This window comes from Populus nigra, chromosome 16, assembly GCF_951802175.1.
Source record: "Populus nigra chromosome 16, ddPopNigr1.1, whole genome shotgun sequence".
NCBI classification, from domain to species: Eukaryota; Viridiplantae; Streptophyta; class Magnoliopsida; order Malpighiales; family Salicaceae; genus Populus; species Populus nigra.
In genome coordinates, this window is record NC_084867.1 from 12324652 (window position 1) to 12346283 (window position 21632).

The 21632-nt window shown below is 34.5% G+C and overlaps 2 protein-coding genes across 2 annotated transcripts; both read right to left on the minus strand.

Annotated features, from left to right (window-relative positions):
* Positions 1-949: 949 nt before the first annotated feature.
* Positions 950-8656, minus strand: LOC133675306 (protein ROOT HAIR DEFECTIVE 3 homolog 2-like). The gene is made up of 20 exons (XM_062096646.1): positions 8370-8656; positions 8111-8177; positions 7891-7993; positions 7693-7763; positions 6925-6988; positions 6341-6406; positions 6166-6213; positions 6004-6066; positions 5830-5886; positions 4817-4975; positions 4669-4737; positions 4481-4572; positions 4278-4356; positions 3760-3925; positions 2732-2823; positions 2363-2631; positions 2170-2266; positions 1903-2067; positions 1673-1777; positions 950-1437 (listed from the first exon to the last, which is right to left on the minus strand). The coding sequence occupies exons 1-20, from the start codon at positions 8506-8508 to the stop codon at positions 1105-1107; spliced, it is 2304 nt and encodes a 767-aa protein (XP_061952630.1). The 5' UTR covers positions 8509-8656; the 3' UTR covers positions 950-1104.
* Positions 8657-10307: 1651 nt separating this feature from the next.
* LOC133675790 (protein ROOT HAIR DEFECTIVE 3 homolog 2-like) lies at positions 10308-21530 on the minus strand. Its single transcript, XM_062097270.1, has 22 exons — positions 21150-21530; positions 20314-20380; positions 20096-20198; positions 19594-19664; positions 18375-18438; positions 18228-18293; positions 18069-18116; positions 17908-17970; positions 17731-17787; positions 17231-17389; positions 17077-17145; positions 16908-16999; positions 16616-16694; positions 16232-16397; positions 13284-13408; positions 12928-13190; positions 12763-12859; positions 12506-12676; positions 12288-12392; positions 11811-11905; positions 11595-11691; positions 10308-11074 (listed from the first exon to the last, which is right to left on the minus strand). The coding sequence occupies exons 1-22, from the start codon at positions 21301-21303 to the stop codon at positions 10790-10792; spliced, it is 2496 nt and encodes an 831-aa protein (XP_061953254.1). The 5' UTR covers positions 21304-21530; the 3' UTR covers positions 10308-10789.
* Between the last annotated feature and the right edge of the window lie 102 nt (positions 21531-21632).

A 21632-nucleotide genomic window follows, 5' to 3' on the forward strand; every position in this document is an offset into this window, starting at 1 on the left:
TTTTTGATTTATAATGACTAATCAAAAGTTGATAATGTTAAAAATTAATTATAATTATTACTAGAATTAATAGCATTTTAGCTTTCAAGATCCCCTATAAAAAAGGAATAAATGAAAAGTTTCCTAAATTTTTTTTCTTCCAATTTTTCACACTTCTTCTTACCTCATTTTTAGTGTTTTATTTATTTTTTTATATTTTGATTTTCCTTTCAAAACTAAAACTTAGGTTCACTTTGTTGAGAAATAACTGGTATTTTAATTTTAATACAAAAACTTTATTTAGAAATGCATCTAAACTAAGATGTTCGAATCTTGAAAGATTTATTGCAAATATTCTCTGTGCTAAGAGGAGTAATAATGTTTTAAAAACAAAGAATTCATCTTTGACAATAATAAATTTTTTATTATTTTTAAGTGATTCAACAAGTAAATGATTTTTTTATTTTTATTTTAAACTTAGATATTTTGTAAATACCTTTCTTAAAAATGCTATAGCTTTATTTTGATATCAATTGCAAATTTGATATATGATTAGCATGTACTTAGAATTTTTATATATATATATTTTTTTGTTGATAACATGTTTATCACGAATTATGATTTTAGTATATATTTATAATTTTAAACATGTATAAGTTCTAATATTTTGTTGGAAATTTTTTTGTTTAACATGCATGATTAAGTAAACAATCTATTATAATTATTTTAACAAATTATGAAGAGAAAGTAGGGTACACTCCAAAAAAATAATCCCAGATGCAGCAAAAACAAAGGAAAAAAAACCTCTTGAAAATGGCCTTTAAAATTGATTTTAATAAGTTTTTTATCACAAAAAAAAAAAATCAAAGCATAAAAATAAAACTTAAAAATCTAAAGAAAAAGAGAGGAGGAGAGAATATTCTCATAGACTTTGGCTGTGCAATATTATGTTTGTAACTTGGGACTGCCATTATGGAAACCGAAAGATAATTTTACCAGTGAAAGTATTGATAAGTAGGGCTTGTAAGTTCAACTATAAATCTCAGAGGGGTAATCAAATTACAGATTTCGTTTGATAAGATTCACCATACCATGCTGCATTAAGATTAGGGCCGTTAGCCTAAGCTAATAGTACTGCTGCCGCCAGTCCGACTGCTTGGTCACCAGTGCAATTATAATTGCCACTATTTCCGGTTGTAAAGATCTCACTGCCATTGCCGCTGCATCTTTCAGCATCTCCAACACATCTATCCCTATATATTTCAGCGTCTCCAACACCTCCATCCCTATATATTTCAGCACCGCCAACAACCATGTTGTTACAGCTTTCAACACTGCTGCCACCTCCGGCCTTGCAGCTATCTTCATGGCTGTAGGTACTCCCACTGCGGTGATCGCTGCTGCCCCCACTACCCCGACCACTATCTTAATTACCCTTTTAGCATTCCTAAGAGCCTCCTGCGGAAAACAACAAGTATGCCATGAAAGATTGCTAGTTAGATTCCAAGACATGAGAAACTTCAATGGTCGCACAGAACATATTATGCTCTTGTAAAAACCTGTGCAGGCGCATGCCATATAGAAATAGTTTCTGTTCCCAAGTTTAGAAAGCATAGGAACTTGTTGGCAAAAACTGAAAATGTTCTAACAAACAAGTTGCTATAAAAACATAAAGCAATATATAACAAGGTACCTGATCGGATCTAGCCTGGTTCATTTTATACTTCATGTCTTCTTTGAACTCCATCCACAATGACTTGCACTCCACTGGTGTTAGCAGCGTATCGTTTGGAGAAACCTGTTTCATATTCGATTCCTATCAGAGACCACTTTGATAAACACATGAATGCGCGCGCGCGTATTTTGAGTAGATACATTTACACACATATAGTGATATGGGTACACATCCATATACACCATTACCTCTTCCCACGTGTTGGATGCAAGGGGGTCTGGAGTAGCCCCTGTAAGCTGGGAAGATGGAATATCACCAGATTCACCCATGAGAGAGGAAAAGAGTAAATGCTCAATCTGATCTGTCAGTTTATCTAAGCGCATGGCCGCCATTGTTGATAGAATTTTCAAAGACTGCAACAAAATAACCGGGAAACCTTCGGATATATATTGCTCAAAAAGTATAAACAATTTAACATGCTAGCTGCCAGACAGTACAAAATGTAGGCATATTACAGCTGAGAGCGCATTCCTTTCAATTTCATCAATGTTTTTTTCCCTAGTCCAAAACCTTGACTTTGAGATTTCATCACGATTGAAAACCTGTTTGAACCTAGATACAATCCAAAGCTTTAATGAACCAAAAGAACAAGAAAAAGAAAAACAATTGAAAGAAGAAACAAAAGCAACAGTTAAGATAGCACTCCACCTATCCTTCATGCGCGTCAAAACTCTCTCAGCAGCTGCCGCTTCTTTCGCCTTTCTCTTCACTACATTTCTTGCTTTCTCCCTCAAATGTTCCAATTTAGTGTCAATTGCTGATCTGTGCAACTTGAAACCAACTACAGCATTTGAGAATTCTGATACAGCATTCTCAGTCTTGCTCTCAAGAAGATTTCTCACTGATAACCATGTGTCTGTTTCACCAGCCTCAAATAAGGATTGTACTTCATCAGCGAGCACATCAGTGAGTTGCTCCTGCATAGGGACATAACAAGTTTTGGTTATTTGATTGAGTAAAGTGATATACTTAGTTTAATGAGCACCGAGGGATTGCAATATCAACCAAGTAATTCACCTCACATATTGCCATCATTTCTGACAACATATCACATGTAAGCTTTTCCCGGACATTAGAAGCATTCCACTCACTTTGTCTTATGGCAGCATCTGAGAGAGCATGATAAAGGTAATACACCAAATCCAAGAAACAGAATTAGTGGATCAGACAGTGTGCCAAGCATATGCAAACGATTTCAACACCATCGAGGGATGAGTTTTAGCAGCAACAGCTTGAATAATTTGTAGTAGATGCCCGTTACTACGCCTGTCAAATTACTTTTTTCTTTTGTTTAGCTCAGACAATGAATGTCTTAGATAAAGTATTTAGTTAACTAGCATTTATCTATTACCGTGAGAACATTAACAACTTGAGATTTCTTCAAGTGCAGAGTGCAAGCTGGTCAACTTGAGGAGGTGGAGGAACACACCCTGAGAATGTTGAGTATCTAGATCTCACAATGGTTTTTAATGATAATGGGGATACAGGAGTTTTTAAAGTCCATGAGAAAAGAAAACCAACTCTCACGTAGACTGAAACTAATTTAGGGTCCTTTGGAGAACTTGACGTTATCATTCATATCAGTCTGATATGAGGGTTTCTCTAGGTTTAAACTATTTCTGTGGTCATAAGGTGCATGTAGAAAATCTGACAATTCATCAAATAGAAGGTTTAACAGTAGCATCAAAGCATTTAAGCCAGACCCTCAAGACAAATGAAAAGATAAGAGTATAGCACCTACCCTAACTGCCAAGCTAAACAACTTAGCCTCTTCAAGAGAGATATGTATTAAATTTATAAATATGTAACAACAACATATTATATCCAGAAAAGCTAAGAGTTTTTATCATACTACTACTACAATAATTGTGAAGAAAAAACATTGAGATCATATTGAAGATTTAAAATATTAAGAAGATCAAAAGAATCTCACAAAAAAGGAAAAAAAAAGTAAATAAAAGAGCCACTTTATCAATTGGAGATGAAACTGGGTTAGATACCGGTGAAGTTAAGAGAAATTCTTTTTACTAGTTGAAGTTGAATACCTTCGCATCTTTGATCAAATTCATGCAAGCAAGATCGAGCACAGCTACGGGCAGAAGCAACAAACCCTTCTCCTTCGTTCAGCAACTGCTCCAGCTTTGTTTTAAAAGTTTCTAGTGTGTTGGAAGACAAGTGTTCCAACATGGTTACATAAGCATCGCGTACCACCTACACCACATTTTTTTAGATAAGAGAAAATTGCATCAAATCACTAAAAGAAAGTACAGAAGAATATGGAGAATAAGACATCCACCAAAAAAAAATGAAGGAAAAAGAAAATCATAAAAGAACAGCATATCCTGTTGAATATCAGCTAAGACAACTCCTGTAAAAGCACCCGATGTATGACACCACAAAGAGACGAGGAAAACTATCCTATCCCACGACAACTAAAACAAAGTTCACCTCACTAGAACCATATATCCAGAGCATCAAATGAGAAAGTTTACTTCAGTTACCTAACGGGGAAAAGAGAGGTTAAATAGTAAAAAAAGAGGAAATATGCTCATTAAGGCCCTACCTCCAATGCATTTAACTCCAGTTGCTTCCGTTTTACATTTCGTACATCTTGGTCAAAATAAATCACCTCCTTGTCATATCTATTAAAAAAGAAATATACAAATTAAGAGATTCCAAATCAAGTTGAACAAGAAGCAGAGTCCAAGACTGCAGGCACACAATGCTAACGATTGGTTTGGATTATTAAGCATGATGTACACTGACTGTGAAAGATAGGTTGCTAAAATAGAACTGAGGGTTGCTCCAAACCAAGGTACTGGACCGGCTTGAACATCTTCCTTCAACTCCAGCCATTTCTGTAAGATATCAATTTAGTATTGTATGATATTCAGAAGTTGAAGTAGCTTTCAAAGAAGGAAAGAAGGAAAGAAGGTTATATTCAATTTAAGTGCCTCATCAGAAGTAAGTTGTTTGAGCTTCTCCTTGGCAATTTCTTCGCACCGAACAGAAGCAGCCATCACCTGAAAAACAAAATAGAGAGATGTAATCACATTAAATCCTGATGATTTATTCTCACACAAGTAAATGGCTTTTATAAACCTTTGGATCAGGAATATGTAGATCCTTGTTATCCTTTATGGTTTTCCATATCTTCTCTGCACAAACAGAAAATCCTGAAGCAGGTTCCACTTCCAACCTATCATCAGCAAGATCCCTTGGAGAATTGGAATTGAAAAAACGCTGCTTCAGATGAGCAACCTGTAAAATACATCATATTAGGCTACAATCCTGTAATACCAATTTGTAAGTGTCGAAGCTGTCAATAAAATGCAGTCAAGGATTGTAGACTCTTGAGTCCTCATCTGAGACATATATTTATTTTAATTATCATATGACTTATGGTCATTCATCACCATGTGATAGACTCCTAATGTCTATAAATTACTCTCTAAATTACTTGATTTTACAAGAACTGGGAAACCACACCAGTCAAAGCACAAATATGTGTGGTAAGCAGACATCAAGTAGTTTGATATCAAGTATAATATGCATAAAAGTGTAATTATTGATCAGTTATAGAATTTGCAATTAACTTCTAAATTAACAAGATGGATTAAAGAGGTGGATTAGTGGACTTGAAGCAGGCCAGTCATTCCGAATTGAACCTGTCCTACAGGGCTTGAATGTTAACTCATTCATCTTTTTGGACACACTGTCAAATCACTTGCCACACTTGCCCAAGTGTCTCCCCTATCAGTATAAATTCGACTCACTAATGGATTTTTCTACCATTTCTTCTACACACAACCTTTCTCAAACTTCATAGTTTTTCTTTCTAAATCTCTTACATATCCCTTCCATCATTCCTTTTAGGGAAGGTTCACCTATCTCACAGAAGGATATCACATCCCGCTCTCCTCACTTGCCATACATAGCAACCCCCAACCACCCAATTAAGATGGCTACCAGTGATTTTGATTTCCAATACAAAGCTACAAATCATCCAGGACCTTTAATTTTAGAAAAAAAATGCCACAACATTCTGCAGAAGAACACAAGTGATGAACTTAAGTTTTGAGGTGATTAACTGCTATTATTAGAGAAAAGGCTACCTGATCTTTAAACTTATCCTCTTCGAATTCATAGCTGGACAGGGAAGTGATTTCCACCTTCATTTCAATAATTAGAAGAAAATTAAGTTATATGCCAGTTGAACAAAAAAAAAACGTATGAAGCATATATGTCAATGGCGTTAGTAAGAGAGATGGTGATGATATTTTTCATACATTAAAATAATCACTGAGAGCAGCACTGCTATGAGTCTCAGGTTCAGCAACTGCAGCCCATATCTGCAGAAATTATGACCTCTGAAAGTGCTGGGAGAAACAAATATTTGACCCGAAAAGAGAAAGACATAGATGTAGCATAAGAAATATGCAAAAAAGTACCTTCTCTATATCTTTCATAAGAGCAGTCTCCAAAAACTCAAGTGGAGTCTACATAGAAACTCAGAAAGGGCGTGGATTCAGTATTGGACAAAAAAATGCAGTCAAAGAATGGAGCACAAGCTAAAAGGTGCTTGGATTCTTCTTTTAAATAAACTCATGGGCATAAATTCCATACCCTTGTGTGATCACGTATAACAAACAGCAATGTTCTTTTCCGGGGCTGGAATAAACGCTTCATGACCTGAACAGAAGACGGGTAATAAGTTATCAACATCGTAGCCAAATAGCTCGATTGTAGGCTGTGCTACCAAATTATTTTGGGTGCAATACTTAGCATATCACACACAGGCCTAAGTGAATGTAGCGAAACAGTTTTCATAAAGCACGTTAGCAAATATGGAAGAGGCGGCACTTTATTCAAGCACGAGAAATTGACGTATACTGGAGATGGAATAGGCTGTCATTTTTTGTTTTTAGAAGAGAAGAGGCTGTCATTATCCATGCATGTGTGTCATTCATATTCCTATATGTATAGCTCTTGTAAAGTGATAGTTATTAGCTTCTTCTAGCTGTAATTTTGAACAGCTCAATAATTACTTCACAAGTACTTTAAGGTTAAGAAAAACAGCTATCCAGTCAAATACAACTAAACTGATACAATCCAATTTGACTTTCAAGGGAATTGATTCATGGTGAATTAACTCGACAACAGCCAATCACTTGGGATAATTCTGCTTATTGCTTTTCAACATGAAGTACCTGGAAAACAAGTTTCAAAAGGGGTCTGCAGGCTGCATGTTCCAGACCAATGTCTTTGCACCACCTGTACATGATATTCAACACAGGATAGAAACAGTGTGTGAGCATGAGAGGGAATGTCTTTTCTACAAAACATTACCTTCGTGTCTCCATTTGAAATCTCTAAATTCTAGAGTGACAATTTATGAAGAGCCTGATTTGTGTGAAGGCATAATATATCCAACACACAGAAAAAAAGTTATCAACAATTTCACAATATGGATACTAACAAAAGCTCGTTCACAATTTTGTTCTTTTGGTCTTTTTCCTTGGCTGGATGCACATGCAGTTGTCTTGTAGGTAAATGTATTCCTCAAGTTCATCTGAATATCTTGTAACAAATTCAGATGCATTTTCTCAGTTATTTGGCAATCAAACAAGAGACAGAAAAATGTTTAACAGACTACAACCCCATAGGATATTTGGATTGCAAAAATGCAAATAGGCAATGAGCCCTGAATGCCCAAGGAAATCATTTCAAGGCAAAAGGCTAGAACAAGAGTTTTTTTTTCTTTTTTTTTCAAGATTTAAACATAGGATAATTCCCAGTAAACCAGTGACTAGTAGTGTATCAAATAAGCAAGTGACAACAATGATATATAAGGGCCAGCTACTGCCTAGACCAAGCCATTCATGGCCATCCTTGACTATACCCACGTGTGGACATTCATCAATTTTTCCAGGAAGAAATAGCATCTAGATATTGTAATGCTGAACTTCAAAACTCACATGTTCACCAATACAGTGTCAGCAATTGCTAAAGCAAACAGGGTACTCTGTTTCTCGAACGCAGTGTTGTCCTGAAAGCAAGATATTCACACAACGTGAAGCCATACAATGATGTAAACAGAAAAACGAAACCATATAGTAATGCTTGTCCTCGACAAAGCACAAAAATCATAGTACTAATTCAAAGCTCTCAAGTACCTCGCCTCTTGCACTGCTGTCGGTTCCCTCCAAATCCATGGCAATTGTGAAAGGCTCAATTTCACTACTCTTGGCAATCCAAATGCCCTTAGTTGTTTGACCTCTAAAACATATACAATCAGATTGTCTTCCTCCATGTATACAAAGCAACAAAGAACTACAAATATACAAACTTTCCTTTCTAAAACTATAAAATTGAAAAAACCATAAAATATCAAACCTTCCTTTGTTTGCATTCAGCATCTTGAAATCAGTACCGAAGACATGATTCATTAGGGTGCTCTTCCCTGCTCACAAAGAACGTGAATGAAACCATATACGTGTACGTAATCAACTTCATATGAACATAAGAAAATAGTAGAATTTAATCGACTTCATATGAACATAAGAAAATAGTAGAATTTAATCCACTTCACATAGACATAAACAAAGGGTCACTGCTCACTAAGAAGTAAGAACTGAAAAGAACATGAACATACCGCTACTTTGTGGGCCAATGATGGCAACGACAGAATAAGAGAGACCGCACTGCGCGAACTCGGTGGTTGTCATGAAGTCTTGGAGTCCTTCCACGTTGAACTTGCCATTTCCATCAATCAACTGCATGCCTTTCTCCATTTTCACTACCGTTCTAACTCAAGAACAACAGCTTTGATGTGCCTTCCTTACCAGGTTAGTGTTTTTTTGGGTTGCAGAGGATCTTACAAGCAGTGAAGTGGCAGTCTGGCAGAGACAATTGAAGTAAAGTCTCCTTAAAAGCAGCACTAAGTATTCTTTTTGAGTCAACCACTTCGCCAAGAAGTTTTTGGCTTTTTGAGTTTTGACCCCACTTAAAGAATGTTAAACTACTCCATGCATGGCTGCAGATGACTCCTTCGCCAAGAAGGTTTTTTTTTTTTTTCCCTATTGGCTGCTTTTGTTTTCCACTCAACATCTTTAATAACAAAGAAAATTATGTTTCGTGTTACGGACCATTAAAAAATTGAATTTGAATTCTAGGTTTTTGTATAACTGTTTTTACATATTTTTTTAATTGAGTTTTGTAAAAATTTAAATTTTATTTATTTTTTTGTTTTAAATTAATATTTTTTTTAATATTTTCAGATCATTTTGATGCACTTATATCAAAAATAATTTTTTAAAAATAAAAAAAATATTTTTTTGATGCATTTTCAAATAAAAAATACTTTGAAAAGTAATCGCAACCACACTTCCAAACACAACTACCAAACATTTTATACATATTTTTTGTTATACATAAACTTCAATTATAATTTTTACCAAACACGTATTTAAATCCAACTAATCACAGATAACTATAATTTTTAAAAACTTATTTTTTTCACATAACCACAAAAATTACCTAAAAACAAGCACATTAGTATCGATGCTTTTTAAAATTGATTTCTGAGGCTGTTTAGGAGTGTAATTGAATTGTAATTTTTTAAAATTTTAATTTGTTTTTTAAAATTATTTTTTTTATCATTTTGATATTTTGATATTAAAAATAATATATATATATATATATATATATATATAATGTTGATATATTTTTAAATAAAAAAATACTTAAAAAAATAATTTGTACTCCATTCTCGAGAAATCTCTTAAAGAGTATTTATTATCATGGTGTAAGTTTTTTTGTTTAAATACTTTTAAAATTTAATATTTTTTTAGATAAAATAATTTTAAAAAAATACTATGAAAAACAAGTTATAAACTTATAACAAAAAAATAAATACTTGCTGATAAGGTTGTTAATGAATTATGAAATCAATCCATGAATTATTAAAATATTATTTTAATATTTTTTAAATAAAAACACATTTTAAGAAGCAATTTTTACCATGCTGTTGAGCAATCTCTTAGTGATTATTTGTTATCATGGTGAGTTTTTTTGTTAAAGTATTTTTTAAATTTAATATTTTTCATATGAAAAAAATAATTTTAAAAATTACTATGAAAAAAAGTTATAACACAAAAATAAATACTTGGTAATGAGGTTGTTATTAAATTATCAAATCAATACATGAATTATCAAATCAATTTAAAAATGATGTCATTTAATTGTAACTTTTGAAAAAACAACTACAATACTTTTTAAAATTAATATTTTTTTCATATAAAAAAAATTTAAAAATATTATAAAAAAAGTTATAACACAAAAATAAATACCCGCTGATCTGGTTGTTATTGAATTATCTAATCAATTTACCGTTTAATTGTAACTTCTGAAAAAACCACTAAAATGACGTTAAAAGTTTTTTGGAAATTGACGTGACCCGCTCTCACCTGGGATAAGAAGAATAACGGAAAAACAAATGCTGAAAATAGAAAAGAAAGCAAGTGGTAGAGAGCCACATCAAATCAAAAAAACGCAGGAGAAGCATCAGCAGAAGAGAGAAAGAACAGTAGTGTTGTTACAGTCAAAATATGTCTAGCTGATGCAAAGATAATGATGCTGGTATTCCATATTGGCTTTCTTTCAGTATGCATTAACAAACCAATGAAGTCTTCATGGAAAGCTCTTTACATGGGAAGTTCATCTTCATTATCATTTGAACCAGCTAGTAGACATCAGGGCAATGAAAGGGCGTGGCCATTCTGAGCAAGGTGACTTGACAGCCAAATCAATAAAAATATATATCCGATTCAGTTGAATCTAGCGAGATACAGATTAGCCGCCCAATTGTTGTCTGACAGAGTCTTTCCACAACACAGGATTATTTTCTTGTTACATATATAAATATATCTCAACTTCCCGTATGACAAAATAACTCCATGCCTTCATCCCCCAGCCTCTTTCTTTCTTTCTTCTTCCCTGTTTGAAAGGGCAGAAGAAGGCTTTAACCTATTTATCTCCTCTACTTTGGTACAAATTTTACACACGTTCAGTTTTTCAAGAAAATTCTTCCTCTGAGATTTTTGTACTTCGCCTGTGCATCAAGTTTGGACTTGAGTATTCACTATCAGTTGATGAAATGCAGGATGATGATACCGAAGACTCAGGTATTGTACTTGATGTTGGATTCAGCTGAGTTTGATTTCTGTTATTCTGAAAACTAAATGATTGTTGCATTGGGGCTTCAGGAGTTGGTCGTCCTTGAGCCTCTTCTGCAAGTCGCCTCAAAAGATTCATAACAGTGGGAAGTAACCTTGAAGAAATGGATAATATACCAGGCAACTGCACACACCAAACAAAGAAATAAGGCACAGGATCTGCATATGACAAGAGAAGAAAATAGTTTTTTGAACAAGGAAAAAAAATAGTACCAAATAAAGCCACTGGGAACACTGTTTTATCATAAATTACAGCTACTTCTCTCATTGCCTCCTACTACGGTCTAACCATAATGAAGAACGGAAGCCAAGCTTCGTATAACAGGTTGTGCATGGAAAGCTAAATATCCCGGCACAAGAGCTTAAGACCAATTTTACTGTGTCAGAATTTTGTTCAAGCACTGGTGGGGGCTTTACTGTGTGCTTAAGTTCCTAGACAAGTTTTAAGAACAATATATTTTTTAGCACACATCTTTGATTTCAATTTCCATGTCCATGCATAGTTCTAGAGTTAAATCTTCTAATCACAATAAATCATACCAATCAATAGACAAACACATGATAAAGGTTTGTCCCATTTTAACCATGTACTTAACATATGTACTTAACAAGAGAATGATAATTTTATTTTTTTCTAAACTTACAGCGCCATTTCGAAATTCTCCTGTGATGTCCATCTGTACCCATAATGCTTTTGAAAGTAAATAGACAACAAACAGAACCAAGAGGTAAAGTGGATTCCTGTTTCATTAGCAAAAAACATGTCAAAGAAAGGCACCAGTCAACTGGAGAATAAAGCAAAAAAGTTGTGCAGAACAGAAACTGTAGGAAAGCAAAGACTCTAGGTTTGAAGTGAGTACCTTAACAGAACCATGAATTCATTAAAACCAAGAACAACCATCGCCACTATTGCCCATGGAGGAGGTAACCAGTTATTACTTCGCTTGTGAGCCTCCTGAAGAAACACCATTTATTGCATATAAGAGTGCTAGATAGCTTGCAGGACATGATACTTGATAAATGAATAAAATATACCCTTGGTTTCTGAAAAGAGAGTGATCTGTGTGTCTGTGCATGTGTGTGACTGAGTGAACGTGAGCATGAGTTACATATTTTGGTTTGGTGCCCTACTACATGTATAGAAACTTTAATTGGCATGTAAAGCAGAAGATAGCAAACGACAAACTGAAAATATTCCCCAAATTAACTTGAACATTATTTGATTAAGAAATAAAACATCCAGTTAAAATTGTGAATCCAACCAAATTACTATATGAACACACATCTTGATAAAAGGATACCATAAATGAAAAATAGAAATATTTAGTATAAGGTACCTGAGCAGAAATAGCTTGGGTCACACTATACTCGGTCTCTGCTTTGAACTGCCTCCACAGTGACTTGCACTGGACTGGTGTGAGCAGCGTAGCTTTTGGAGAGACCTGCCTCATTTGATTTCATGAGAAACAGTTTGAAAATAGACAAGGGATATATACAAATACAGATGCCAACATGCACATGTACACAATTGAACTATTATCAACCATCTGTTTACCTCTTTCCATGTACTTGAGGCAAGGGAGTCACTACTGGCTCCTATGCTTCTATCTTTGGAAGATGGAACAGAAACAGTTCCATCACTGAGCGAGGAGAACAGTACATTCTCAATATCATCTGATTTCTCATCTAAGCGTATGGCTGCCAAGGTTGATAGAATTTTCAAAGACTGCAACAAAACAAATGCAAGATATTTAGATGTTCCTCAAAGATAAAAGGCAGCCAGCAATTCATTAAGAAATCTTGGTTGATTACCGCAGAGCGTGCATCCTTTGTAATTGCTCTAATGTCTTCTTTCCCAGTCCAAACCCTTGGCATTGAGTCATTGTCATGATTGAAAATTGTTGTAAACCTGAAATGTTATCTAAATTAACCAACAAAAAAAGAAAAAAAAAATTAAGCAACAATCATGTACTGCACCTATCCTTCATGCGGATCAGAACTTTCCCTGCCTCTTCTCTTGCCTTCTTCTCCACTACATTTCTTCCATACTCCCTCAAATTTTGCACCATTGTGTCAATTGTAGGCTTATCCAACTCAAAACTAGCAACAGCAGTTGAAAACTCTGATACAGCAACCTCGGTCTCACGTTTAAGAAGCTTTCTTATTGAAGTCCATGCATCATTTTCACCAGCTTCGAATAGGGCTTCAACAGGTCCAGAAAGCATATCAGTAAGTTGTTTCTGCATGATTAGTGTAACAAGATTTTGTTATTTGTTTCAATACAGAGTTCAACAATTTGGAATATTCAATTGCAACATCAACCAAGAAAATACCTCATATTTGGCTATCATTTCTGTCAACATGGTGCTGCGTACTGATGCTGCATGTGCCTCAATATCACGATGAAGTTTTTCCCTGACTTTTGAAGCATCCCAATTGGCCTGTCTAATGGAAGCATCTGAGGGATAGGATATTACATGTCAATCACCAAATCCAGAAAAAAAGAACGAGTAGATAACAGATCTTTGATGAGAATAAATATGAAGTTTAAAGAATTATAGAAGGATGAGTTCTATAACTTCTAGTATCAACAGCTTAAATAAGTTGGTACAGCTGCCCTTCACCTTGCCACTTTTCTTTTGTCTAACCCAATGAAATTCTTTGATGAAGTATTTGACTGCCTTTTGTTTTGCAGTCACAGTTTTAATAATTGATGCTTGTTCAAGTACAGACAAGCTAATTAGCTAGGAGGATGGGTTAGAGGAACATGTCCTGAGAAGTGCTGACTAGCCATACCACTTTACAGTTTATTGTCAGGGGCAAGTCAAGATCTTTAGAAGTCCAAAAGAGAAGATGCAATTCTTGTGCAAGATAAGACTATTTCTGCAATTACATTGTGGCAAGCAAAAAGCAGTTATAAGATTCCACAGTTCAAAAATAGAAGTTTAAACTGTATCCTTTAAGCATTGTAAGGAGACCCTTAGAATGAATAGACTGGTTGAGAGGACTAGCTATGTAAGATCCAAACTTTTGGCCCAAACCATGCCCAAGTCAGCCCAAACCCAACCTAAGTTATACAAGGAAAAAGTTGCAAGAAAATTCTCTCTCTCTTCTAATTCTTGTGGCTGCAAATTCTCTCTCTCTTCTAATTCTTGTGGCTGCCGTGACCCTCCTCTCATCAAACCAAGGATTTCAGTTTTTTATCTTGAGTTTTGAGTTCAAGAAAGGTGGAAGTAACAAGTGGTTCCTTCTCATGTTACTTTCGATTATGGCTTGTTTATAGAAGGATTAAAGAAGAGATTATGATTTATAAAGATTTGAAGTTTATGTTATTAAGATTGATTCATGATTATTATTGGTTAAGGTTAAGTGATTGATTTTGATTGATTTTGAGTGTGTTGTTAGAAATAAGAATTTGTGAATTGATTTGTTATAGGTTAAGAAATTCGTTTCAACTTTGCTGGAAAATCTGGACAAAATGGTCTTGAGATTGAAGATGATGAAATTTTATTTTGGTTCTTGATTTATAAAAATTAAAGTTTGGTCCCTAAACTTTGAAAAAATATAATTTGACCCCTAAAAGTATTTTGGGATTCCAGGCAGTATTATTACGAGGTTAAGGATCATGAATCTCACTTGATAATTGATTTGGAATATTTTCAGTTTAGTCCCCCAATTTTGGAAATTTACATTCTAGTCCTTGAACTTTTAAAAAAATTACAGTTCGGTCTCTGGTTCGTTTCTGGACAGAACTGATGATGATTTATGTGGGAAATTTCAGTATGGGTATGTATTTACAGTTTGGTCCTCCAATTTTGGTAAAATTGTGTTCTGATCCCTGTTTTTGGAAAATTGTTGTTTTAGTCCCTAAACTTAGGAGACTAAACCTGGTTTTCTTTTATGCATTGGAATCTTTTATTTGTGTTGTTTTGGGTTGTTTTTTAGCATATTCCTTATATTTGTTATAGGTTCTTATAACAATCCTCAATAGGATTTTCGAGTCTTTCATCCGATATTCCTTTTAGTTCTATATTTTCTAGGTGAATGGAATTATCTTTAATATGCATGTAATATAAATAAATATGTATGTTGATTATATGATGAGTACAATTAGTTAATTTCTTGAATATTTATATATGTTGCTTTATTTTCCGAGTACTTACCTATTCTTGAATTTGCACTTCGCATTCTATTGAACTAAATTCTGTTTGATATGATATACGCTGCTTTGATAATTATGTGAATATCTATTATGCCTTAATATAGGACTTGTCAGTAACTCCATGCTAACAAAGAGTAGTTAGCCTATGTGCACATAATATTCTGTATGCCTAACTGGTGAGAAAGATACCAGCATGTGGAGACTGATCCTCCCACAGTGGTCACCTTCACGTGTCATCTAATCTCTAACATATATTCCACTATTTTATGATAATATGCTTAGTATGTATATCTATATCAAGATAAATCGAATTGCAAATTATTAATATCTGAAATGTATATTAAATGTTATTCCCTCACTGAGTTGATTGAACTCACCCTTATTTTTTATATTATTTCAGGTTCTTAGTTTCTGTTAGTAGATGAACTTTGATGAGTGTTCCTGCTTCTTCAATTTTGGTCACTATGCCTTGCTTGTTTTGCGAGACTTTCCTTTTAGTTTTGATTCAATATCTTAAACGCTTCATTATTACCCTGTTTTAATTAAGTTTAGATTTTGACAATATAATGAGTATTATGAATTATTGTTTTTGTTTTAATTACTGATGAGAAATTTTGAACTATCATTTGATTTTATAAATTTTGAATAATATAATATTTTGAAAATTTATGAAATGCTGCGTGAATTTTATACAGTTTTGTTTATGATATGTATGTTTTGAAGCTTAGCGTAGGTGGGGTGTCCTTACGGCACCCTTCCTACGTTGCCGGTCATGGACCCGGGATTTGGGTCGTGACAAGCTAGGCAGTCCAACAGCTAAGAAACTTGGATTCAAAAGGTAAGGGTTTAAATCTGGGAAACTATGCACGCAACAATCCTGCTTATATGAATAATAGTTGCTGAATTCAGCCTCCTAACAATGATCTATTGAAGTAAGTGTTTCTCATAACAATCCTAAAGCACACTCTGTAACTAGCACAGCTGCAAATAATACTAGGAAAAGCAATGGCAGAAATTCTGTTTTAGTGGAGAAAAAATAGTAGGCACGGACTTCCAACACTTAACATAGTTAATGAGCAACTACCAATATTTGTGCACAAATCCATAAACCACACATACCTTCACACCCTTTATCAAACTCAACCATGCAAGATTGAGCACAGGCACGAACAGAAGCAGCGAATCCTTCTCCTTTGTGCAATGATTGTTCCAGCCTCGTTTTAAAACTTTCAAGAGCTTTAGAGCGTAAATGCCCCAACATGGTAACATAAGCATGGTGGACCACCTACAGGAAAAGAAACCCCACAATATAAGAAGCAATTTTTTTATATATAAAAGCACCCACCAACGACCAAGACATAAGAATCCAAAAGGTAAGACATATGATTAGACCCTATATAATCCTAAAAACTTCCATCATGGAAGGTATTTTAGATCATCCTACTGCAGGCAACAAAAATTATAGAACTAAGCAAAAAAAAAAAACACTCATTAAGGACTTACATCTAATGCTCTTGATTCCAACTGTTGCTGTTTTGCATTTCTTACACCTTCATCAAAATAGATCGCCTCATTTTCATATCTAGTGTAAAAGAAGAGTCATAACATCAGATGATACAAATCAACAAGCACAAAAAAATATTCTTCTGTGAGATAAAACTAATGAAATTGAGGAAATTTGAAATAAAACACTAATACTGATAAGATGAATTAGAGATTTTTGAGTCTCCAAACATTGAATAAACAGAAAGAAATGTAGCACACCACTATTTAGAATAGCAAGATATAAACTTACTCTGAAAGATAGAATTCCAAAATAGAGCTGAGTTTTTTCCCAAACCCTGACACTGGACCAGCTTGAACAGCTTCTTCCAATGCCAACCAACCCTGCAAGAAATCAAATTAGCACTTCTTGATGATAAATTTCACAATTCTAACATTTATCAGAGTAACTTTTAAGTAACCTGATCAGAGGACAAGCAGCGAAGCTTCTCGTTGGCAATCTCTTCGCACCGAACAGTTGCAACCATCACCTGATAAGCAAGATTTGCAACATATTTCACATATGAAGAAAAATTTAACAATTTAAGTTCACATAAGAAAAGGTAAATAATAAACCTTGTGAGCAGGAAGATCCAGATCCTTGTTCTCTTTTATAATTTTCCATATCTGCTGTGCACTGAAAGAAAAGCCTGAAGCAGGGACAACTCCCTGCCTATCACCAGCAAGACCTCCTGGAGAAATGGAATGGAAAAACCGCTGTCTAAGTTCAGCAACCTGTATAAAACATCAAATTAGTCTACCAAATGTACACTCAAATGCTATGTAATCAAGAAGTGGTTTCTTAAGGTTATTTTAATTCAGAATCAATCAGTCAAATGATGATCTGTAAATTGCAATCATGGCTACAAGATTTGACAATAATGTCACGTTGCCTTTAACTTTGGACTCCAATCATTTTGGTAAACATACACAAGCTACATATCATTGACCAAGACTTTAATAAGAGAGAATAAAAATACTACAGCAGAATCCAAAGTTGAAAAACCAACATATATGACAAACATAAGTTCTGTGGCTAATAAACTGTTATTTTTGCTATAATGGTAGCAGGTTACCTCCCTTTCAAACTGCTCCTCCTTTTCTTCATAGCTAGACAAAGCAGTGACCTCCACCTTTGTGCAAATGAACAGAAGCAAAAAATTAGAGTTTATGCCAATTGAAATTGGTACAAGAAATGAAGCACAATTGTCAAAACACGAGAAAGATGAAAAATGAGAGAATTATCTTCATACATTAAAAAATTCGCTGAGAGGAGTACTTTTATGAGCCTCAGGTTTCGTGACTGTAGCCCATATCTGCATAAATTATGACCATTGAAGATGCTAAAAGAAACAAAATAATCAAACAGAAGATGAAAAGGCATAGCCAGAAAATAAGAGATGCACAAAAGTACCTTTTGAATATCTTCTCTTAAAATAGGCTCCAAATATTCAAGAGGAGTCTACATGGACAGTCACAAAGAGGTTACAGATTCAGCATTGGACAAAAACAGCTATATTCAAGGAGAAAAGGCAAATCATCTTAAACGAATCATATGGGCATAAATCCATACCCTTGTTTTATCACGTATAACAAAGAGCAGTGTTGTTTTGCGGGGGCTGAATAAACGCATCATGGCCTAGGTACAGGACAGAAAATAGATTATTGCATGTAAGGAACGCACAATAGCATCTTAATCACAGGAAATGGCAAAGAGTACCTGAAAAACTGTTTTTAAAAGGGGTTTATTGGCAGCCTGCTCCCGGCCAATGTCATGACACCACCTACAAGTAATATTAATTAGGAGCAGATCCCAATAAACAGAAAACTGTAGTCATGCATGTTCGTGCCTTGTCAATCTTTAGCTGCATCTCTAATTTGCAGTGTCTAATTCATCCACTGTTAAAATATGAATATATTTTAATCCAACAAAGAATATTTCTGAATCAACATCTATTTTTCCTTTTTTTGCAGGACATAATCACTTATCCCTAATGATAAATTGAACTCATTACAATTGTCCAAGGTTATCTTGTATTTAAATTGGACAAATTTTCCTCATCACTCAAGCATCAAATGAGAATCAGAAAGATGTTTAATAGACCAGAATCCCACCATATTATTGAATTGTAATTTACAAATCAGCAACAAGCCAGGTAACAGCTGAGCAGATTATCTCAGAACACCTACAGACTGCGGAGCCAAGCAAAGTAGTTTTCCCAGATTTTAGACCTAACCGATGCCCGGCACAAACTGGACTATTTTTGTGTGTGATCTAATCAGCAAAATGCATTAATCTTCAACACTAGCTAAAGGTGGTTAAATGCAGTATGCACTTTTCACTTTTGTTAAGGCCATATCCCTTTCACCTCCAGCTTCATCTGTTTGGTCTGTGACATTCAACCCCTCCCACCCAACACTTATAGCAAAGAATAGGAACATCAAAAGAATAGTATGTTCAGCTTGCAAAGAGATGCCCAAATCACTAAAACACATGCTAAAGTAGTAAACTACCAATACCAAACAGTTCACTGCACTGATAGCCATGGTGTTTCACACACTTTTTTAACCACTACAGGGTAAAGGCACATAAAAAAGAACAAGATCAAAAATTGAAACGAAGTTGGAACAAAGTAAAGTTAAATTTAATCCTGGCTGTGCACCATACACATGCATTCATATAAAAAAAAACTTCACAACAATTCTGGATTTAAAAAAAAAAAAAAAGAATGTGATGACCATAACCAGGCAGAGCCGTTTCAACCATGTCACTCCTGACCAAGCACTGGGCAATAAATTGATAACAATATAGCAGTCTAACTAGCCTGACAGTCTAAAGCCACCACCAAATACAGCCAGGGGTCCAGGCATCCACTAAATTTATCAGGCAGAAAAAGCATCCAACACTACAATGCTTAGCATAAAATAAAATAACTCACATGTTTATCAGTACAATGTCCGCAACTGCCAAAGCAAAGAGGGCACTTTGTTTCTCAAATGCAGTGTCATCCTGAAAACAGCAAATATTCAGAGGATCAGGAGTGTCAAAAATTCCCTACAGCATGTGTTCAAGAGATTCACAAGCTGAAATTTGTAGCTGGTTCGTTCAGCTTACTACAAGCATTAGACACCACAGCTTATAGAAGCATACGGTATTCTTCTTCCTCAAAATTTCTCAAAATTTACAAACTAATGCTACTCGGCTTCCTGTCTCACAAATGTTGAAAATAATAAGCTGCCACCAAAATTCTCTATATACTTGACATGCTATTGTAAATTAAGACTCACATTAACTGCATGAAGCCACTAATCAATTGTCAAATCCAACGAACATAGGGGATAATCAAATTAAACAGAAAAGGCAGCAACCAAAGACTATACAAGCCACTCAATTAGCAGTGTGAAGCTAAAACAATATATATCAACACAAAAGCTCACTACCTCGCCCCTTTCTCTTCCATCAGTTCCCTCCAAATCCATGGCAATTGTGAAAGGCTCAATACCAACACACTTTGCCATCCAAATTCCCTTGGTTGTTTGACTCCTGAAACATAATTATACAGTGTTTCTTCATGTGAAGATCAAAAAAGCAAAATAGAGATACAAGGCATAATTCTCCCTTCGAAAATGATAAACTCACAAAACTAAAACTATCTAACCTTCCTCTGATTGCATCCATCTCCCTGAAGTTTGTATGAAATAGATGATTCAAAAGCGTGCTTTTCCCTGTTCACAGAGAACACAAATTAAACCATTATTTGATCTACACATGCAAAATGCATATGCATAACATATAGTTCTAACTGTAACTAGTGTCATTGATGTGCATCACTAAACAAAAGTCAAGAGAGATCTTTAGTGCAATTCCTGCATAATAGATTTCATATAGAAAAACAAAATCCAGTTTACAACAGCCCTTTATTACATTAATATACAGAAAGTTTCAAACTTCAGGTTTGCAAAAATAAAAAGGATGCAACAAAAATGAGCAAAACAATTTGGATCTACTCAAAAAAAACCCAATTGAACAAATAATTAATCAATTAAACAACAGATTTAAGTTCCAGAGATTTCATTTTCACGAAACTTTGCATAACCAAACATTAAGAATATTCGATCAAACTCAAAAACTCTTCAACTTTCAACTTCCAAAAAACAAAAAAAACAACAGGAAGAGCAAAATATTTTGGATCTGCTCATATAAAACCCCATTAAAACTAATCATTGTTTAAACATAAAGAACAAATGAAGTTCCAAGAAAATACAATCAAACACCAAAATCTAACCAAACAAATTAAACACAAAAAATGCCCATTTCACATTTAAGCTAAAACAACCACTACAACAAACTAACAAATCAAAAGAGCTTATTCACAGTTATAACTACTAAACCAACAAAAAAACAAAAACCCATTTCACAATTAATCTAAACAACCACAAAAATCAACTAACCAATCAAATGGACTTCAGATCCCACTAAAAAAAAAATATTTACCGCTGCTTTGAGGGCCCATGATTGCGACAATAGCATAAGAAAGACCACACTGTGACAGTTTCGTGATCTTCGAGAAGTTGTCAAGTCCTTCCACATTAAACACTCCGTTTCCATCAATCAGCTGTGTGCCACAGCTATCTTGATCTCGCTCCATTCTTGCTCTTATTTACTCACCGATCTTCTACTTAAAGGACAAACTTTAAAGGGTTTTAGAGAGGGGGAGTGTGAAGAAGGGATTTAAGGGTTTTAGAGAGAAATTGAGTAGAGAAAAAGCAACGGCTTCTTCTTTGTTTGTATCTTTTTTTTACTAGTTGCTGAAAGCATTCTTCTCCTAGTCCAAGGAAGGATTGATTGAAAGCAAAAGAGCCCTCGTTTTGCGTTATTTTTACTGTCTTTTTTTTTTATTTTCTTTTTGTGGATCTCAATTATGATGTAATGATCATCCAAATAATTCAAGTTTTGCCAAATAATTGATTTTTTATT

Coding starts and splice junctions, on each gene's coding strand:
- LOC133675306 (XM_062096646.1), bottom strand. CDS start 8,508: ATGGAGAAAGGCATGCAGTTGATTGATGGAAATGGCAAGTTCAACGTG. Junction 6,989..7,692: donor GACACTGTATTGGTGAACAT/GTGAGTTTTGAA, acceptor TATCATGTACAG/GTGGTGCAAAGACATTGGTC. Junction 4,976..5,829: donor AGGATAAGTTTAAAGATCAG/GTAGCCTTTTCT, acceptor TGTATTTTACAG/GTTGCTCATCTGAAGCAGCG.
- LOC133675790 (XM_062097270.1), bottom strand. CDS start 21,303: ATGGAGCGAGATCAAGATAGCTGTGGCACACAGCTGATTGATGGAAAC. Junction 18,439..19,593: donor GACATTGTACTGATAAACAT/GTGAGTTATTTT, acceptor TATTACTTGTAG/GTGGTGTCATGACATTGGCC. Junction 16,398..16,615: donor TGGAATCAAGAGCATTAGAT/GTAAGTCCTTAA, acceptor CTTTTCCTGTAG/GTGGTCCACCATGCTTATGT.